Consider the following 14,621-nt stretch of genomic DNA (forward strand, 5'->3'; position numbering starts at 1 on the left):
TAGCATTTCTAATTATTTTATACAGTAATCAAATTATCTTAATTGTTGTAACTCCTTTCTTCTTGTGGTGTGTCCAATTCAGTCGTATTCCTTTTCATAACGTCTAAAGTATTTTCCATTCTTTGTAAAGTGGAACAGAAAACACTTCAGTTGCTTTCCATTCCACTTCAGCTGCTCAACCGTGTCGATCCTTGTCCATTTTATAATGTTCTTTAACCATGAAAAGATGCTTCTTATAACTACGACGTCTCTCGATTTTCTCCTTTATAATAATTTATTTCGTATAATACATATAAAATACCTAAAATAATTAATTTTCATAGTAATCTACTATCGCATTAATTAATTTTGATGCATATTAGTTTACATTTGAATAGATCAAAAGTATTTAGATAAGATTCGTAACTGTGCATTTGGAACTGGATACCTTTATATCTCTAAAGGATGCCACCAACTAATTCTTATATGCTGTTTATTTTCTTTTAAATAAATGGACGATGATTGATGTCGGAAATATACTTTTAATGACAAGTCATTTTTAGTAAATTTCTATATTTTTTAACTATTTCACAAGAGATACTGTGCTTTTTTATTTGCAGTCAGACTTGTTTTTTGTGCTTTTCTTTTTTATACAAGGTCACTTTGAAACATAATAGAGCGAAAAAATTTGGCGAGCTGTAAATTCAGTACTAGCGATTTAACCTTGAAATTTTGTATCCCTATGGAAAACTCCATCTGCTTTTATATTAATGCGACAATCGCAGCAGACTTGGAAGTTCATCCTGCGACCGTATCAGGATATTTAGGTACCATAGAAATAGTTTTTCGTTAATTATTAATGAACCTTATTTTAAGAGAATATGATAATTAATAGAACCAATTCGATAAGCAGAATAGCTCCGAAACCAAATTTTCCTTGAAAAAATATAGTGACAGTATGGCGGTATTTATCGATCGTTTTTTATTAAACATGGCGAGACTTTCACAGCGGTATAATATTGTAAGTAAATTTAAACTTTACATAGAAAATCAACCATGAAATATCTGATATTGGTTAACAAACTTGGAGCAATATTTATAAATAAAATTGTACGATTGAACGAATTAAATGAATCAAAATCGCTTCATTCCCTATATTTTCATGACCTTTCAACTACATATTATCACAATGTAAAGCACTTAAATTGCTTATTTTGATAACGAAATTCAATAAGCAGAGTGATATTATAAAAGCCTTTGGCGACAACTGTATATCTTTGTTATTAAATATTTGCACTTCATTCTCTGATATTAAAAAAAGATAAGTAAACAATTAATACCAAATAATATGTTAAATATATTTTTAAACTTTAATTTATGATACGAAATAGAGCTTTCGAATATACTTAGGATGCCATTTAAAAAAATTAAAAATTAAAAAAAAAAAGTTTTTTTTCTAAAACACATTTAGTGTCACGAGTCGATGGACCCACCATACATACGCTCATAAGACTTGCAATATAGTTAAGTTCAGTGTGAGCTTATTTATACATATTTAAAGTTGAATTTTTGTGACAGTATAGAATTCTTAAGCATCCTATATATGTTTGTTAGCAAAATCCAATGTGTCAATTTTTTGCAAAATGGCGACAAGTATAAAAATTCAATCACTCATAACTCAGTAGGTTTTAATTTTAACAAAAAATTTGCTATACATGAAACGTTTAGAAGCTTAAAATACATTTAAATAAAATATAAAAAAAAAAATTTTTTGCTTCAAAACAAGCAATATATTAGTTCGATCGGACCCCCATACTAGCCATTTTGAGACTTTCAGAAGAGTTAACGCTCTTAACTGCTTGGTTTTACAGATTAAAAATTAAATTTTTAGTATCGTATAGAATTACCAAGCACCTCTTATACGTTTTGTATGAAAAAAATATATAATTTTTTTTACAAAATGGCGGCCAATGTAAAAATTAAAAATGTCATAACTTTGTAAAATGATATCGTACTGAAAAATTTTGTATTCAAAAAATGTTTAAAAGCTTAATTTCTATTTAAAAACAATTTTTAATTATTTTTTTTTAATAATCCTCGAGTCTTACGGTAGATTGACCGGGCCCCCGAACGAGCTTTTATGCGACTTGGCATATAGTTAACGCTTGTATTTGGTTCCTTTTAAAGATATAGACTTGATTTTTTTATACGAAATAGAGCTTTCGAATATACTTACGATGCCGTTTAAAAAAATTAAAAATTAAAAAAAAAGTTTTTTTTTCCAAAACACGTTTATTGTTATGAGTCGATCGACCCACCATACATACGCTTATAAGACTTGCAATATAGTTAAGGTCAGTGTAAGCTTATTTATATATATTTAAAGTTGAATTTTGGTGACAGTATAGAATTCTTAAGCACTTAATAAATTAAACATTTTAATTTAACAGTCTATAAACACCTTAAGAAACTTGGGAAAGCTTGTAGATAAGTTGTATGACTTCTACAAAAATTGAGCGTGAAAAAGCTTCTGTATCTTAAAGCTGAGTCATATTTTCTCAATCATTTAATAACCAGATATAATAAATAGGCATTGTACGACAAAAATCGTCGTTTAAGACAGTGTTTTTCTAAAGGTAAAAAGCCAGGGCTCATTATAAAAAAAAATTTATTTTCAGTGTAGGATGATATTGTGCATTACGAAACGCTTAAGCCTGGCCAAACTATAACATCAAGCTATTAAGTTCAAGTTCATTGATATAATTCTTCACAGATATATCCACAATCACTGTTAGTAGGCCCACAAAACGGGTTAGTTGCATTGACAATCTGTCAATGCTCAGCCATCGCGTCCCTTATTCTTGTCATTGTGGCCAGGACGTCAGCGCTTAAGAACGCTTTTTCTGCACGTACAATGCAGTTTTTGAACAAGCTTTCCGAAGATAAAGATCTGTTTGGCAATAGCTACAAGGAGTTAAAAAATGTATGAGGGTGGTACTCATCTAATTTACATTTGCACCACAACTGCATTATTTTTGCCTAATGTTAATGTGTAATTATTGTTAGTGTAATGACAAGTTATGATAGTCAGATTTGTAATATAAATAAAAAATTGATAATTTGCTATTTGCTTCATTTTTGCATAAAAATACTGAAAGCATTATACATATCGTTAAACTATAAAAAGTTTATGCACAAATACATCTATGTGATAAAACTTTTATTAAGCAACGTAAATGTATTTTATCTGAAATAGACTTACAAATAGTGTCGCTGATTTTGTATTGAATTTAAAAAAGCGATAAACTTTGAGCTCTTCGCAAAGACGACATTTCCGATTTCTTCAGGAACGAAGTTAAAATAAAAATTAAGTTATACACAAATATTATTGAAACATTATTAAAAATTGTGACAATTTTTATTTGTGTTCTATTTTCTGACGATACAACAAAGGTATTAACTTTGCGGCATATTGTAACATATTTTCTACCTTATATAATAAATTAAATTGTTTTAAAGCTTTTTCGCCTTAGAAATTATATCATACCGTAAAGCTCTTTATCGTTTAACCGTAAAGTATAATATGCGATTTATTTTCTTGTTTTCAGAGTCCGGGTCGAGTACTATGTGAACGAGAATACTTTCAAGGAGAGGCTTCAGCTGTACTTTATCAAGAATCAACGCTCAAGTGAGTTCACTCAAATATAATATACAAAACACAACCTTTAATACCTATATTTTATACTAAAAAGTTTTAATAAATAATATTTATTAAACTAATTAAAAGTAATGAGTACTAAAAAAGTTAAAAAAATCAATAAAAAAATATTTAACATTATATTTAACAAAATTATGTATTGTATTGTTTATCGTGTTGCAATCATAATATTCGTGGGTGCTGAAATTAAAATCAAGAGTATCGCTTAAACATATATTTGGCGGTCTAGTAATTGTATATGATTCCAAAACTGCATGCTTCAGACCGTGACTTACTAAATAGAATTGTTAAGATTGACAGTTTTATACTGCATAATTAATTGTGAAATTTCTTCCACTTCAAAGTTTTCAAAAGAACGTTAAATCTTTTCATTATTTTTCTTTGAAGTGATCAACATGAATATCGGAACTGGGTCATTTTACGATTCGGTTTTATGGAAATGCATTAACATCAGAGGCTGCACTAGTCTCGCTAATATTTCGATTTTCTTAGTACTCTATAATATTTAATAGTTAGGTTCTACGCGAGTTTCTGATTAATAAATACTTTGTAAAGAAATTTAATTTTGCTTGTTACTTTTTTATCCTCTTATGTTATGAGTATCTAAATAAATATTGCAATAAATTAATATAATGTTATGTAATATTATATTATTTATTATTTTGATTCGAAATTTACTGCAATATTACAGTATAAAAAAATATGCAAAGTGAAACAAGTTTCACTCAACAAAATTAACCTTTTTTTCGACACACAAAAATTAAATTCAGTTGAAATCTAAATAAATATATAAAAAAAATAATGTTTAATAATCATGTTAAATATTTTTAGTATATAGGAATGAATGACGTTATTTTAATTAAGCTAGAAATTACCTTTAAAGTGATTCTTTCATTTTATTTTAATAATTTAAAATATAATTTCATAAGAAAAAAGAAGATTTAAAATATTCTGATAGATTTATCTCATCGTCTGCATTTCCAATTATTTCTTTTGTGGAAGTGTTTCATCGATCGAAATAAATGTTAGTTGGAAGGAGCAATCTCTGGAGAATAAGGAGGATGAGATTAAGATTATCAGCCAAGTTCCTTAATTTTATCAATTTCGCTACATGTTATAGAACTATTCGACTTCTATTAACAATTATAAACCTCCATCGTGCAAATCGATCCGGCTGATCGCAACACAAGCTTGCTGTTATTGTTTTACCAAATTTAATTGTTTCCTAATACACAATTTTTTTGCAATCCTATATACACACAAAATAATGTTTTCTTAAAGTAGGTCGGAGCTTTTAAACCCTTGAAAATTTTAAATATATATTGAAACATCTACCATTTTACAAATATTTTTATTGGCCGTAACATAAAATTTCGTAAAAATCAACCATCGTAAATTTTGAGTTCCAATTTTTTTTAAAAGGAACATAACAAATGAGCAATATATAAAATAAATGTTTTGGTGATACTGTTGCTCAGTATAGATAACAGCTTTCCAAAGAAATTAATTGTAAAGAAAATTATTTTATGGAACAAAGTATGTATTTAAATGCACATATCCTTAAAAATAATTACTTGTCAAATCGCATCCTTTTTTAAATTATCAGAATTTGAAGTTCAGATATGCATCAACACAGATACAATAAAATAAAAATCAATGAATAAAGCACGACTGACTGTTAAAAATGAATTAAAATTATATAATATTGTAATAATCCAAATTATACTGCGCATTTCAATAACATAATATTTTTTTTAAACAATATATATACATATAATATATATATTAAAAAATCCAGATGAACGAACTATCATGCAATTTTCATACCCAGTTATAATCGACTGTGCACAGTAGCAAAAATGCCCACTTTTAGGTGATTTGGAAATCTTATGTATAAAATCTGGGAGCTAATGTCTTATGTCATCAGCGCATCTGTGCCATTCTAAAAGATAAATGTCAAGTTTAATATAATTCTATCATATACCTACTTAGTTTTATTATTACCTAAAAGTGGTTCTAGAATCGCAATTTTAATATTTAATATCATAACCGTTGCTTAATTAAAATAGGTGGGAATTTTGGCGAAATCAGTGACACATAATTTTATGACGCGTTTATAAGAGAAGTAAAAAAATGATACTTATAAAATAGTTCATTTAATGAATCTCATAATGAATTTAATTAATTAAAGTAGATTATGACAACCGCCAAACTCTATTTATTATTAAATTACGCGGTATTCTGATAATTAAATATAGAAACGGTAATTATCGATACATGTATTTGCACTTCCTAATTATTAGGCTTTCACTAGCATCATTGTGAATTATTTTAATAAATAAATAAATGTACACAATGCTTTATTATTGTTTCGGGTGCTAGTAAACGCCTAATAATTAGGATATGCAACAACGATTTAAATAAATTTGGGCGTTATTTTTTTTTTTGATATTATCACTCGATTTTTTTTTGGCACGACAATGCTAAATTATATATTTTTTAGTAACGCATAAAAATGTATTATTATATATAAATATGTACAGAACAACGACTCGAGGGCTGCAAAGTGGTTAACTTTTTATTAGGTTGCGATTTTTGTTTTTTTATTTATATGTATACATTATTTTTTATTATTAGCATAAATTCAATTTAGTAAGGTGGGTGGTAACTATACAAAGCTTTTGATACGTACTTGCAAAATAAAAACGCCTGACAAAAAATAATGCCGTACATTTTTGACGAAAACAAAAAATAAGTATTGTATAGTAATTTGTTTTGTTTTTTTTTACGCAACAGAAACGTTTTATTTTTAGATCGTATAACTTGTAACAAAAAGTGTTTTTTTACAACAAAAGAAAGCTTTCGGCATAAGGGTTGGATAAAAATACGCATTTTATGAAACTGAAATTACACTAAATTAAATATAATAAGGGTGTAAAGACAACAGAACACATTGATTAAGAAAATACAATGGTTGCGTATTCATGTTAAAAGCGCAATAAGCAAAATATGCAAAAAAAGTAATTTGGAATTGCGAGGATTTTATGAATTAATCAAAATGTTTAATAATGCGGGTTATAACGTATTAAATCATACTTACAGAAAAATTGACATCAAATTCTTTAAGCATTTTAGTAATAATAATAAAAATAATTAAATTTAAAAACCGCGATTATTTTTATAAAAAACATTCCTGCAAAGCAATATTCTATTAAATTGGCATTTCAACTAAAAATATTTAATACGAGTTTTTATATGCTTCGCCTCGTTTCACATATTATATAACCCAATATAAAATAAACATAATTGACCCTTATACAAGACTGCGAACGCTCTTAAGCTGCTGAAACGAAGAGGAGAGAGAAAATATTTTTTCATTTCTTTTGCCATATTCATTTCGCTCTTTTCTTTCAGGTTTGAGAATTCGGATCGCGAACCTATTCTTCAAACTTCTGACATGTTTCCTATACATCGCGCGCGTGATGTGGGATGGAGATCCAACGTTTGCGACATGGTAAGATTGATTTTTGTCCCTTTCTCTCTGGGTACGGATTTACATATTGTTTTTTTTTCGATTCTCAGCTACGGCTGCATACCCGGCAACAAGACTTTATACGAGATTTCGGCCAATCTAACCGAAGAAGAGTTCAGGGAACAACCCATCATCAACTGGGATGCCATTATGTGGGTGGACAGGCCTATGGTGCTATGGATATTCCAGGTAGGAATGAATTCATTAATTTTTTTTTTAAATACATGCTTAGCATAGTTAGGTTTGCTTTTAAAAATGAGGGATTAAAAACATGTTTTTTGCTTAAATAACACGAATATATTTATAGCATATGAAGTTTTCATAAAAAAAGACCATAAACAATATAAAATAAGTCGATTATTGCTTACTTATATTTTCAAATCAGCTTAAACGCAAATCATTAATTATTCAACGATAACATAATATGAACCGATAATGAACTAAAGAAAGGCATCTAAATTTTAAACTAAAATTTATTAAACATATCGCGGATCTGTGTTGCTAATGAATTAACGTTGCGGTTCTAAGACTAATATTTAGCATAATTATTATAAATTTACAGTTAATTAAATCAATAATAATATACGCTTGCTCGGTGTGGAGTAACACCGATGATTTAAAAAAATTAATTGTAATATATTTAATATAACACTTCATTGTGCTAAAAAAAATGAAAATTTAACGCGAGGCAAATTTTAGAGAAACACCAATGATAGCATAAGTATAATATAGGGTTATTTTGGGGAGGCTGTTATTTCAACCTACGAGGAAGGTTAAACTTTAAAGTATCCTAATTAGAGCGCTCACGTTTTTTTTTAATATTTAGTAGACCGCAGGTTTTAAAACTTCAACCACACGTTTTCGAGAGATGTTTTCAAAGTTCTGTTTATACGAAATGACAAAGATTTGTTCACATGACGTATTAAAATTGTTAATTGTAAATTAAAAAATGTATTTATTTATCTAAACATTTGTTGCAAGTATCTTTAACTGAAATATAACATTGCATAATGCAAAATCTAAATTAGGTACAAGGATTTATAGGGATAAATAAAGAGACGTTGTGTTCAAAGTTGAATGCCATAATTTGTTGTGCATTACCAACAAAACACAAAGCTGTTTATATACTGATGACATAGTACTAAGAAGAATAATAATAGAGCATCAAACAATCGTGATAATCAAAGCTAGACAAATATAGGGTCAGTCAAAAGAACAAGAGACACAGAGCTAATGCTATACAAATAAAGGAGTTGAATATTTACACACATACTTACATATAACTAAACCTTTTATATAACTAAAACAAGTTAATGGATGGGAAGTCAAAAAATAAATTAAACAGTTATAAAATTAGAAGTTAAAGATGTCCAATACATTTATTTTAATAATACACACATCTCTCAATTTACAGGGTTTTTACAAAATGAATATTAACAAAAGTTTTTCTCTATATAATAAATACAATATTATTCATTTCGACTATTAGCCCACCGCGGAAAATTTATTCGATTATTATAACTCTTAAAATTTTCCGAAATCTCTGCTACTTGCCATTAAAATAAATTAATTTATTTTAACAAATAAACAAACATGGTTTTATGCGACTGAGTTATTAATTATTAATATCTCGTATTATAAATTTTATTGCAATAGTTTCTTTATCATCATCAAAACTTATATAATGAGTCCTACTAAAATATCGAACTAGGTACGAAAAAATTAATTTAGGAGACAAGAACACAAATAATAAAATTCTCCAGAATTCAGACAGGAGAAAAATATCGTTAATAGCAAAGTGTCATGGGATGAACACATCTACTATTAGAACAATAAAAAAATATAATTAATGTTAGAAATAGTGTAAGCTCCAGATCAGTTCGAAGTACACAAAATTTCTTACACTATAAATACCATAATTGAAACCATGGAAAAGGCTTCAATTATCTAAAAATATGACCCATCGATATGACTCCAATAAAGCAAAAAAATATACAACAAAGAAAAACATATTTTCTGTAAATAGAGTATGGTTTGAAGAGTTAAAAAATAGTATTTCAAAATAATTTAATTAGCCAAAATATTAGAAAATACAGTAATGAAAATCGATTCCAATGTTAAAAAAACTTTAAAAATTGAGCAAGAGATAAAAAATATTTATATGCAATATGAAGAAATTTAGAATGAAATAACTGAAAATAAAAGACAAATTTTAGTTACAAATTTTTGCCAAATGAACCAAGATTTTCAAATATTTTTTATGATATTGATTAAGACTTTGAACTAATTATTGTAAAAATGAAAAAAAACAGTCGCTTTCGAATATAGCGACAAAAATTCAATGACATATAAATAAATAAAACATCTGTATATTTTGTTAGAGCTCCACATTATTTTTTATCATGTATTTTTTATATCCCATAATTTTATATGAACTTTGTATCTTTTTCACGTGGTTTTAATTTACGTGGTTTTTCGTGAAACGTATGTATAAACCATGTAAATCGAGGGATGCGGGTATTCTGATAAAAGGTAAAACCATACAAATAATTATTAGTGAAAACAATAAAATAACCGTATTGACTTACGTGTTGATGTAATCTCGTGAATGTGATTTTTATACAATAGATAAAATTTTCAATATCAAAAATAAAAATTAATAAAAAAACTATAAAAAATCATAAAAATGTATTTAATTTATAAAAAAATATTTCATTGTATGCTTTGTCGCTCAAATTACGAACATGTAATTTCGTGTGTTGTTTCAAATCGAGAACATCATTATGAAACATTCGTTTAATTCGAGAAAAGCTCAATTTACTGAAAATAAATAGTTGGGCTCTAATTTCAGTACCATTTTTACTCAATTCTCGGTAACAAAAAAAATATTATCGACTCGTTTTAAGTAACTGTAATTAGGAATTTATATATAAATATATTTCATTTAAAAACATACAATTATCTTCTGAGAATGAATTAATTTTTCTGTTACGGAAATTATATTTCGAGTTGTGTAAGTTTATATGTAAATAATTAAGTAAATTAACAATTTTCTTAAATGTATAAATAAATTAATAAACAACAATTGTACATATCCAAATCAATAATATTTAAGACTCGATGAGCCAGAAAGCAAAATTAATTATTTATAGTTATTTATTCAAAATTTCATATATCAGCATTGATTTTCCTCATAGTTTTAAGTTAAAATAGTTCATAAATCTTATGATATCTGCAGCAAAGTATAATTAAAATCATTTAGTATTCCATAATAATAAATGATTGCGGATTTTTTGTTAAAAAAAAAAAATTTAAAAAATAGCAATAAAGGTTCACCGTTGCTATTATTACTACAATTTTTAACTAACTTTTAATTATATAAAATATTTGCTATTTCGCAAAGTGCACTTGTTTAAAAAATCTGAATTCAATTTATGTGATTAAAAGTTTGAGAACCACCGAGTAAAACAAAAAAAAAACACTTTTTTTTAATTGGCTATTGATGTTACTCCCAATGTGCTCAACTTTTCTTAGTTAAAAAAAATATTTTTCCGCGACACATTTTTTAAGCTGCAATAATCACACATATTAATTTATAAAAATAATAAAAAATAAATCAATATGATTTTATTGTTACATAGATAAGACTGGAGTTAAACTTTACGTACAAACTCTATACGTAACTGATTTATTTAAAAATGCAATAACGACCCATTTCAAGAATGTCACTCTTCATTGTTATAGATTTAACTGATATTGCCTTAATTGAAACATGATTGCGATATAATTCACCACGTATATTGTGATATTGACCCATTTTCAATTTTAGGTCATCTTGGCTATCATCTCCTTGACCGAATCCATGCTCTTGGCGTACCTCGGATACAAGGTAAGATATTATTAAATTCATATCTCTAAGACTAGAAGAGACACGAGAGGGCAAATGTTAATTGAATTCTAATTGCAGGGAAACGTGCTGCAGCTGGTCATGTCGTTCCACTTCATATTGGAATTGGTCAACACGGTGCCGTTTGCTCTCACGGTATGATGAACTTTTTGATAATTAAAATACACGTGCTATAACTATACATCGCACGTTTGAGTATAAATGTTTTCAGGCTTACAAATAATAGATTATATATTACATAAATATATTTTTAATCAAGTATGGAACTTATGATTTGAAAATGTCTGACTAATTTGTAACTTTAACTATCAATAAAAATATACATAATTGAGTTAAATATAAAGATAAGTAGCTAAGGTTAGATATCTAAAAAAATATGACAAATGGATAGTTTATGACTTTTACAAATTAAAAAAAAAACAGGAAATAGAGTAAGCAATCTTTTTCTGCAAATCGCAGTTGCTTTATTAAAAAAAAATGAGCAGAACAAATAAGTATCATTTAAAAAAATAGTATTATTTTAGATCGGTTTGTACACGGAATTTTAAGTTGATGTCGGATTTATTCAACAAGAAGATAAATCCTGTGTGCAGACATCGCATCAGTAGATTAAATTCATTATTTACGAATGTAAATAATTATCTAACTCTAGTAATTAAGTTGAAATTGACGTCGATTGATCAATCATTATCCAAATATGCGCGGATGAATATTTTAAAATGTAAATTTTGACTTGGCGAAATGTAATTGGTTGCGGGTATATGAGTTCGACAACTCTTACCGCTTTATACGACAAAATTTACGATGTGTTCAATAAACGTTTCCCTAGGAAACGTGACTACGCGGGCGGTAGGGTATACCCAAAAAGTTTTGAAGGACATTATCGCAATAGTCAAATAAAAGCACGCCTTTTACAAATTTTAGAAAGCGTCGAGAAGCTCGCTTGCCTTAATAGAGTTTTAAACTTTGCGGCACAAACTAAGAAAATTATTATCTCATGCCACCGAAATTACTTCAGAAAATATTTGAGAAAATTGTATTATTATACTAATAATAAAAAAAAATTATATTCACATAAGTTGATTAATGATGTTATACCAAACTATTTAATAATATAATATAGTGGAATAACGTTTTATTTGTATACTATTTTATATTTTATATATATGTGTTGCTTTTTTTGTTGTATATAAACAGAGATTAAAAAATTTGATTTTCACCATATTGGCAAAACTACTTGCTTGATTTTATTTCGGTTATGAAAAATTCATTTCTGAAACTTTTCAAATGTCTGTTCGGCCGGAAACGAGGTACGCGTTTATCGCAAATATTTTAAAAAGCTTTACAGCAGCTTAACACGCCTCACAAACTGAATTACATATCGCGAATCGTAGAGGATAAAACCTTTTAAAGGTCATCAGGTACTTTTCCCTGGAAAATTTTCCACTTTCAATATAAAAAGAGAAAGCATCGAGTCCCGGGGGCCACTTTTGTCTAATCGGCCAATACAATTAGATTTACACATAGTACCTACAAGTAGAACGAAATACTATAAAAGAATAACCTTGGAATATATGTGTGTACATACATGTAAATTTGTATCGGTGATAAATTGCAGCTGCTGTACTCTCCATGGAGAAATTTGTTCATACCAGTGTTCCTCAATTGCTGGCTGGCTAAGCGATCGTTAGAAAACATGTTTGTAAGTATAATTTTATTATGTATATTTTATAGAGCAAAAACATTGAAAGATGAAAACATATCTTATTATTATATTCGTTAATCACACATTAATAGTCATATGTTTTTTATATATTATATATAAAAAACATATGACTATTGACTTATTTTTATATAAATTCAAATAAAATATTTTTACTGAAACAATTGAACAATAATAACCTTAGTAACGCTTCAAACATAAATAATCAAATAATTATCCTTTGTGAGATAAAGAAAATTGCTTTCTTAAATTGGCTTATCAGTGTTTATTTAATGCAATAAATTTCTTACTACCTTATCTTATTTTAGTTGAACTAAATTATCTGTTAAATTGCTGCTTTCATAGTAAAAATTTTCTTAATATTGCAAATTATTAAATTACAATATTCTTAACAAAATATTAAGTCAATCAATAACATATGTAAATATTTAATATTAAATTTATTTTTATTATCATACTTACATAAAATTACTAGCAAAGCCTTTACAATTATTATGTATGGGAAATTAAATTACCTTAACCACAACTACCATTTTTATGATTTTAGTCTAGTCATAAATTATTTATTATATTTATATTTTTTATTGTTCTTTGAATATGAAATTATTTATATTTTGTCCATTGTTATTTACATTTAAAATATTTATGATATAATAAGATAATTTATTTTTATTATTATATATACAGTGGCACTTCAATAAATGTCTGATATCTAACAAAATTGTGAAAATATAAATGAAAAACTAATCGAGGTTGTTTATTTTAAGCTTATTTTTAATATTTAGTAGCCCACCCTTAGCTATAATTACAGCTGCAACCCTTTTTAGCATAAGATCAACTAATGACTTGCGGGTGAATGGTAACAATTTTCTTCATTGCATCTACAATTTTCTCGCAGCTTAATTTTGGGTTTGCAATTGTGTTGACAACCTTTTATTTAAATTTTGCATATAAATAGGTGTGGTCATTTATTTGTTCATGTAATATTTTTTTAGTCAAATCCATAACACATCCACAACTGTTTAATGTTATACGACACCCAAATCGGTTACTACTTCTGTGCGATGAAGCACGTTGCTATCAATTTCTTTATCAAATTTAATCTACATAAATTTGAACGGGGTCAATTTGTACTTCGTCAGCATACATTTAGAATCTAAATCCTAATAATATTGTATTGATCCTATTGTTATAACACTATAATATGTTTCATTCCACAAAACTTTTAAACCGACGTTTGGTACATTACTTTTAAATACCATTGCGCACAAGACGCTTCACATAAAATCGTCGTTTAATTCCAGAACGACCTACACAGAGCCATGCAGAAGTCCCAGTCGGCTCTATCGCAGCAGCTAATGATACTGTGCGCCACTCTGATGTGCCTCGTGTTTACGAGGTAAGTTGCCACCGAAATTGTATCCATGACGCCAGTTCGTTCAACCTTTGCGGAATAATTTTCAGCGTTTGCGGAATTCAGCACTTCCAACGTGCAGGCCATCGACACCTTAACCTGTTCCAGTCCACCTACTACGTCGTCGTCACTTTCTCCACGGTGGGTTACGGAGACTTCGTTCCTGACATATGGCCGTCTCAGCTGTACATGGTGCTGATGATCTGCGTGGCGCTGATAGTACTCCCCACTCAAGTTAGTTCGACTTTCATGAATAATAGCAGTATTTATTTCAATTTAAATAAAATCATTAACACTGCATTAAATAGAGCAAGGTGCAATGTCAGCCTATTAAGGAGTTGGATAGCG

At 27.8% G+C, this 14,621-nt stretch overlaps 1 protein-coding gene across 9 annotated transcripts in view; it reads left to right on the top strand.

Annotated features, from left to right (window-relative positions):
• SLO2 (slowpoke 2) overlaps positions 1-14,621 on the top strand; it is a 199,073-nt gene that overhangs the window by 153,633 nt on the left and 30,819 nt on the right. For all 9 annotated transcript variants that reach the window (XM_088188004.1, XM_088188002.1, XM_088188005.1 and 6 more), the window contains exons 2-9: positions 3,588-3,667; positions 7,112-7,211; positions 7,280-7,418; positions 11,059-11,118; positions 11,197-11,271; positions 12,755-12,838; positions 14,164-14,258; positions 14,324-14,507. In XM_088188004.1, coding sequence (XP_088044130.1) covers positions 3,588-3,667; positions 7,112-7,211; positions 7,280-7,418; positions 11,059-11,118; positions 11,197-11,271; positions 12,755-12,838; positions 14,164-14,258; positions 14,324-14,507 — 817 coding nt within the window. The remainder of the gene's footprint in view (positions 1-3,587; positions 3,668-7,111; positions 7,212-7,279; positions 7,419-11,058; positions 11,119-11,196; positions 11,272-12,754; positions 12,839-14,163; positions 14,259-14,323; positions 14,508-14,621) is intronic.

The sequence above is a fragment of the Plectrocnemia conspersa genome, unplaced genomic scaffold (assembly GCF_051122295.1).
Source record: "Plectrocnemia conspersa isolate PC_06_02 unplaced genomic scaffold, ASM5112229v1 ptg000006l, whole genome shotgun sequence".
NCBI lineage: Eukaryota > Metazoa > Arthropoda > Insecta > Trichoptera > Polycentropodidae > Plectrocnemia > Plectrocnemia conspersa.